General features: G+C 43.3%; 1 protein-coding gene across 1 annotated transcript in view; it reads right to left on the bottom strand.

Moving 5' to 3' along the window:
- Positions 1 to 3,490: 3,490 nt before the first annotated feature.
- LOC106820704 (mothers against decapentaplegic homolog 3-like) overlaps positions 3,491 to 7,915 on the bottom strand; it is a 13,724-nt gene continuing 9,299 nt past the window's right edge. The window contains exons 5-7 of the mRNA XM_014825211.1: positions 7,449 to 7,736; positions 4,455 to 4,592; positions 3,491 to 3,921 (exon numbers count right to left, since the gene is read on the bottom strand). Of these exons, the coding sequence (XP_014680697.1) occupies positions 3,653 to 3,921; positions 4,455 to 4,592; positions 7,449 to 7,736 (695 nt within the window). The 3' untranslated portion in view covers positions 3,491 to 3,652. The remainder of the gene's footprint in view (positions 3,922 to 4,454; positions 4,593 to 7,448; positions 7,737 to 7,915) is intronic.

A 7,915-nucleotide genomic window follows, 5' to 3' on the forward strand; every position in this document is an offset into this window, starting at 1 on the left:
GAGAGAGAGAGAGAGAGAGAGAGAGAGAGAGAGAGAGAGAGAGAGAGAGAGAGAGAGAGAGAGAGAAAGAGAATTATAGAAAAATAGAGTAAAGTGTCCATTTTTTATTTTGCAAAATAAAAAAATTAACACCTTATTCTATTTTTCCATAATTGTCAATATCTACTTGAGATAACTTATGATAAATAATATCACAGAGATGATATAGTATATATCACTGCCCCAAATTAGTTAAAGCCACCAATTAACATTGAATCACTGATAGTATAGTATATACGATCACTTTCAAAACATAATTATATACGCATAAGTATTAACGTATAACGGCAACGCGTATTACAGTAAGGTCTAAATAATTGAAAACAATTCAATATATAAATTTTTTCAAAAGATACACTTTTCTTTATTAACGTGAGTGTTTGCACAACTTTCAGTTCTATACATGTTCGTATCTACTGTAACAATTTTACAAGCAATAGAAATAAAAGTGGACTCCCAGCACCACCCGATATTCTTTACTGACGTTTGAAGTTTTTGACCAAACTGTTATGTGTACAATGGTACAGCAAGTGTACCACGCCCAGCAAGGGATAGAAATCTCATGGTAATGCTAATCTGTAAAATCATTCGCTGTACATAACACAACTTACACAGACAGCAATCACACATTTTTGCCAAGTATCATATCTATATACAATCAGGCATACATTTATATAATAAGTCACAATTCTTACTTGTGTTGAATATAAAATACCCAACATTGTAACACGGGTATCGAAGAATCAAGGTATCGCAAATGAACTTTCTTATTGTTCAAGTGAAATAGAAGAGGAAACCATGCCTATCAATGCCTTTGGCTCGAAATAGAACGCATCAGTATTTCTCTAATTATGCATTAGATAAAGTAGACTAATTCAGCCATATGTTCCGCGATAACATAATGATAATAGTAGACATTTTTAAAAGGATATTTTTAAACAATCACTTCCATTTTAGAATCGTCCAAAAAGTATTCGGGCACCATCGCCACCACACGAAAATTCGGTTACGTGGCGACCTCTTTCGGACGATTTAATACTGATCCACACGAATCGTGCCTCCTGTATTTGGTCTGCGACGAACGACTAATGCTGAGCGAGTTCGAGTTAGTTTTATCAGCTATGCAGCAAAACCACTAGAGTGGTCGCTCACAATACCACCGTCACTTAAAGATGGATGGATGCCAACTACAACAGGGACTGGTACAGAAGCAACAAGGTTGTTACCACTAGAGCACTTGCCTGCAACTGCACCTCTACAAAATAAAAATTGGTAAATAATTGCAACGAAACAACTGACAGAACGGACACTGAGCTGTGCAATTCATATTTATCTTGATTTAAACAAGAAATTATACATCCACAGCTTTCCAACACTACACAAAAAATAAAAAGGCAAGCTCCTGTCAATTCCCATGATTCACACGTCACCATGTGCGTACGCAAGTGTTGTAAACACAAGGTTGCCATAACAACTTTCACACGACTCGCCAACTGAAACAGAGAACTTTTGCTCGATCTCACAACCCTAACTGTCAGAGTTGACACCTCATGAGATTCCAGATATTTTAAAATTCTGACAACAGACCAATTAAGACAATTTTCGAATATAAGAAAATACCCACCATTGGCAAAATAAATCCTTTATAACATCAGCAACATTGTGAACTAAGAAAGCTTGCGTTTTAAAATGTAAAAATATTATCCTCTAAACCAGAAATTCTACTAGGCAACTGCCTAGCCACAGACACAATTCGGATCAATGTCCAATCACTGGTCAATCTGACTATCCTTTAGTAATCCATATACAGGTCAATGATTCCCTAATCATCATCTCATTCGAGCCAGATTGTCTACATATTAAAGATCAAATACTGACCGATCAAAGGGGCTAAATGTAGGTATATATGATGACAGCAACGCGTACACACACTTCCTCAATCATACAAATTTACTCACCAACACAAACACACGTAGATACGCACACACACATGCACACGCGCGCACACACCCACGCTCTACGACAAGACGTTTAGCTCAGCACCGGTTTCCATACCATAGTCACTAGAGCCACAAGAATGAGTGCTAAGCTCACTAGTATACCACTCTAAAATATGCCCACTTCACAGGGTTTCATCCTACAGCTCCTAAAACATGAACATTTACAAAAACATTGAGCTGTCATTTTTATAACATCGTATCAACACTACAGTGCCATATAAGATCATGTACATGCAAAGTGTCATTTACTACAATAAACAACTTCATTCAGCGGGGTATCTTAAGCAGCTAGTGAGCTAGCTAGCCAAGCTCATCACTGAGAGACCTCCAAGCTTCAATAACAGCTGAAAAAAATGTTGATTCATATTCGTTGCTCCACTCCCACCATTTTCACAGCCTGTAAAAGTACTGAAAAGTAAAACTAACAAGGCAATAGTTACTAATAAAGCGAAGTGTAGCATAACAAGCTGGTAACAGGAAGGGGCTGCATTGGGCTGGAAAACTTGGAACATTGGAAGCAAAATTTATTGGCAGTAAAGATGCTTTAAGACAATATATACAGGGTTCTAGCTGCCGTTTGCCAAAATATGAATTTCTTTCATGACTGGCGAATTTTCATTAGCATAAATTGTATTAATTTGCTCCTCTAGTAAGCCGTTTGCGAGTTCAGGATGTAGCATTAGTGGTCACATTTTGGAAATCCAATGGTTAAGCAAATATTACTCAAATAACTTGCAAAACAACAAAATTATTGGCACTCACTCCACTGTAAAATCTCTAGCGTGTAGTGCTAACATGCTTTCTAGCAGCTGCACGTACTGTCTTAGAGCCTGTCCCATAACTTATTTGCAGTCACATGGCTATTCACTAGAAGGCTGCATTCGTAAACCTGTATACACTCACAAAGCTGTGCTAACCTGTATGCAGCATTTCGATTCCATCACCAAGGCTGGCACAAGTGACAACCTATAGACATATAGTCAACGATATGTGGGGTTTACAAGAGACCGCAAACTTGGCTACAGGTAATTTAGATTTGGCTAGAAAAAATTACACTGCAATAAAGAGTACAGCCACAAACTAGCTGCAATTTTATTTCATTCAGCTAGAAAGAACCCTGTATACGTATATATATATATCCGCCACGCGTGGCAGGGCGTTCCTGCACTCACAATGGTCTTGTCGACGATGGACGGGTCGGCGTCGGGGAACCTCGTTGCCGTGACGACGTAGGTGAGTGCCGCAGCCGTCATCGCTGTTTTCTTCGTGCTCGTGTTCTGACTGAATGTCAGCTCCATCTTCCAGCCGTCGAGGAATGCGACGCTGACAGTGTCCGTGTTGTTGCCGCACTCGCCCGTGTAGTCGCTAGCGTTAGCCGGGATGTCTACCATTGCCGTCGCATTGACCGTCGCGTTCACCTGCCGAAGAAACGTCGTTAAGTAATACCCCCCCCCCCGGCCGCCGACAACCCGCAAGCAAGACGTACGCCTGTCCGCCGAATCCGACTCGCGCCTCGGCGGGGCGCGGGTCAGGCGTCACGAGGGGCTGGGTCACGCCGCGCGACGATCGAGAGATTCCAAGCGTAGTGTTCGGCGGACGGCCGAGAAGGCGCCTCAGGACATGCTCGTGCAAGGAATGCGCGGCGAGCCCATCTGTGTGAGCACCTTGTCAAGCCACTGCAATGGTCCATTTAAGTGCAGCTCGATCCAGCAGGGGGTGCTGGTGACGGTCTGTCGGCGGTACTCGGCGCCCCAGCCCTTGACAAAGCTCATGCGGATCGTGCACATCCTCGTTAGCTGATAGACGGCCTCGAATCCCTGGCCGACCGACTGCGACAGCAGCGCCGCAAACTCCTGGTTGTTGAAAATCTTCAAGTTGCAACCTGAGGGATCGAATAGAGGGTGAGAATCGGTAAAGTTGCCGTGAAAGCGGCGCAGTGACGGCAATGCAACATCATGATGCAAGCATAGGAAATAACATTGGGACGACTACCGTACAATTTAGGCACAAGTACACGCAACACTTTTAAAATAGACATAAGTTAGGAATTATTAATTCGAAGGTTATGACCCCAAAATGTATGCTTTTCACCCTAACTAAACTATACAGTAAACACATAACAGTAGATTATGCAGGGTAACAGTGAAAACGTGCATGCAATTTGCTTTCACCATTTCATGTAAATTTTTGTTCACACATAGACTTTGTTGCAACGATTGGTCTCTCTCCACTTCAGGTAGATTTTGCTTACGCATAAATGATATTTTTTAGATAAAACATTTCATTATCATTTACAAAAAAAACAAGACAGAGCAATACACTCCTAACTTTCATCTAGGTTAAACGATACTCATAGTCAAAACTAGCTTCTCGCAATTCTCCAAAGAGTTGCCTGCAGCGTGAGGGTGTGCTTACCTGGTGGTATCTTGCAGACGGTGGCAGGGTGCCAGCCGTACCTCTGGTTGCAGTTGGGGCTCTGCACGAAGATGCTGCTCTCGCTCAGACACTCCGCAAACACCTCTCCACCGATGTAGTACAGTCGCACACCTTTACCTGCGATGTTACGAACGACAGTCAATCTCTCACGATACCGAATTCGCAATCGCAGAGATTAGGGTAGGCACAGGGGACATGGTATTTAGATGTGGTGTTAACTGTTTAGACAAAGCTCAACTGTCTATTAATTAGTGGTGTAACGGTTAACCGCGCGGTTAACCGAAAACCGCGGTTTTTGCGCCACCATTCGGATATTCGAACCGTCGTTCCGTTTTCGGCTCGGTTTCGGTTTCACATTTTATATATACCCGATATATACGCTTTTGAGATACGCGCACTGCGATTGGCTGGCCGTAAACTCTCGGCCAATCAGCGAGCAGATAACATTGATAGACCACTTGCTACATGCCACGAGAAGGTCAACGCGTTCATTTTGTCTGCAAAAATGACAACTTATGTTGATCCGCCAGCCTCCTACAGATCTATGGTATTTATAAACCAGTCTGATTATTAAATTTGCACTTCTGTTTGGTGTTATAAGATTTGTAATTGATCGCAAATATTCGAACCGAAAATAACCGAACCGAAATGTGAAAACCGAAAACCGAACCGAACCGTGAAGTTGTGATTCGTTGCACCCCTACTATTAATATCAGGGCTACATTTTAACTGTGTGATCTCCTGGCAGAAGAAAGATGAAAAAACGCGCAATTCCCGAAGTTATATAACAGAATGAGATGGGATATAATCACGATACAGCGGATACACAATCATTCAGAATCTTTTAACAACAACAAAAACCACAGTCACGTCGCGTTATACAGGTATGAGACAGACAAATGCTGAAAAGGGAAGGGGGAACTTGTATGGGGGTCTGGGGGCATGCCCCCCCAGAAAAATTTTGAAAATTATAAGCTCTGAGATGCAATATAGAGCCATATCAGGGTGCTCCAATAGCTTACAACTAGCAACACTTTTTGGTGGAAAAGGAAAAAATTATGTAAAATTTACTTACTGTAAAATTTTGATGGGCATTGGGGAATTCCGTCTGTGTTGAGTGTGTCCAAAGTAAATGTATTTTGTAGACATTCAAGCTCTTACGTAGGGAAGCTTTTATTTAGCTACACCCTGTATAAAATGTATATAGTTTTTCCAAACGTTAAAAACAATATGACACGGTTAAACCTGAGTGGTGCGACGAGGCTGTACTGCTGTTTGCATGACTAGTAAGTAATACGCTGTGCTTAGCACTAGCAGCTACAGTGACTTATGTGTGTTAAAACTTAAGACAATTATTATTCATTTGGTGGTCAAAACTGATTAACATCAGTTTGCTTTGAGAAAGCTTCCTGACAGGAGGCGAAACGTCAGCGGTACGTTTCAAACCAGCACGGTTGAGTAAAAATTAACTTTGTTACTTACAATTATTATTATTTACTGTATAATTCAACATGATATATTACTTAAATCTTCTTAATATTATTTTAAAACAGTATACTGATCGTTTGTTAACTACCAGTGATACTTTATTGTTTACATCCAAACGTGAAATGCGCGGGGATGTGCGAATTACTACACAACCTAGCGCACGTGAACAGTGAGCGTGCTGTGCTGCACTAACCGTGCACGTAAATAAACCCTGGCCAACACAATGTAAGGTTCACTACCACTGGCCAAAAGTAAACTCCACCCACTTCTTATCGATTTTTGGTATGCCAACGCTGTTACTCAGAAACCTGTGCTAACCTGTGCGTCCAAACATCCCATGCACGTTTCTTGAATGCCAACTAGTTTGGCCGTACCTAGCCCTAGAACTATAGCCCTCCGCTCTGCCGCAGGGCCATAGAACATACTATGGCAATTTCCAGGTAGTAAGCAAAGACAACTTTTTGCGGTTAATAACTTCTTCGGTACGCCAAATAAAGCACATTCTCTGCCGCCCAAATATCTTAAGTTACTACAAACACTAAAATTAAACCGCAAACTAACGGTTAAATGTTGTACTTGCTATATTACTCGTCGACGAAGATTATTTACCAACTTGTAACTGCTATTTCCAAGTGGAGGGGTGGGCAGGTTGCACGCGGTTGCAAACCGCGTAAGCGCTGTGCAACGAGAAATGGCGGTTTGCAACCGCGTGCAACCTGCCCACCCCTCCACTTGGAAATACATTGTGCCCGCTCACTAGCGAAAAATGGCAGTTACAAGTTGGTAAATAATCTTCGTCGACGAGTAATATAGCAAGTACAACATTTAACCGTTAGTTTGCGGTTTAATTTTAGCGTTTGTAGTAACTTAAGACATTTGTGCGGCAAAGAATGTGCTTTATTTGGCGTACCGAAAAAGTTATTAACCGCAAAAAGTTGTCTTTGCTTACTTATACTACCTGGAAATTGCCATAGTATGTTCTATAGCCCTGCGGCGGAGCGGAGGGCTATAGTTCTAGAGCTAGGCCGTACCCTGCTTTTATCATTATGTTAGCAAGCATACATTAAGACAATGATACGAGTAGAAGCGCTCCGGATAGTTACCGAGTCACACTGTGTTCACATGTACGCGATCGTCAGAGACCATGGAGGTATTCTTACCCCCCCCCCAAAAAAAAAATTCTCCTCAAATTTACACTGATCTCAGAAATGGTCTCTGGAGTTCTAAAATGGCCTGAAATCCGCCGAACGGCGGAAATGTCTCATGCCTGGTTATAGTCACCGAAAGCCACATCCAGCCGAATTTGCAAGCACAACAGAATTACCGCCATGCTGTCGCATTCATATGATAAACATGCTGACATACACCGCCACCGCCGACACTCACAACTGACTCACAACTGTCCAAACTGAGTGAGTTCACCCGCCAAACAACACCTGGCCGCATTCATACAATAAACACTCCGCCACTGCTGCCGCCACTCACCGACATGCCGCCTCGTCATCTCGACGACCTGGCTGCGGTTGACGTTGGAGAGCAGGCCGAGGCAGAAGCGCTCCGAGTTGGAAGGGTCCGTGAAGCCATCGACGGTGACGGACGGCTGCGACGCGTGGAACGTCTCGCCAACGCGCGTGTTCAGCTCGTAGTAGGAGATGGAGCACCAGAATGCAGGCTCGCAGTACGTCACCGGCATCACGTCGAGCGGCGGGCTCGGAGACGTCGGGATCGTGTCCGCGACCGCGTCCCAGTTGCTCGGCGACGAGGCGATCGAATCTGGAATCGCGAGCGGGGTAACAGGGCGATCGAATCTAGATTAAGAGCGGGGTAACAGGGCGATCGAATCTAGATTAAGAGCAGGGTAACAGGGCAATCGAATCTGGATCGAGGGGATGGGGGACTAAATCTGGATCGAGAGCGAGGTGACGGGGCGATAGAATCTGGATCGAGAGCGA

Source organism: Priapulus caudatus, unplaced genomic scaffold, assembly GCF_000485595.1.
Source record: "Priapulus caudatus unplaced genomic scaffold, Priapulus_caudatus-5.0.1 Scaffold43, whole genome shotgun sequence".
NCBI classification, from domain to species: Eukaryota; Metazoa; Priapulida; class Priapulimorpha; order Priapulimorphida; family Priapulidae; genus Priapulus; species Priapulus caudatus.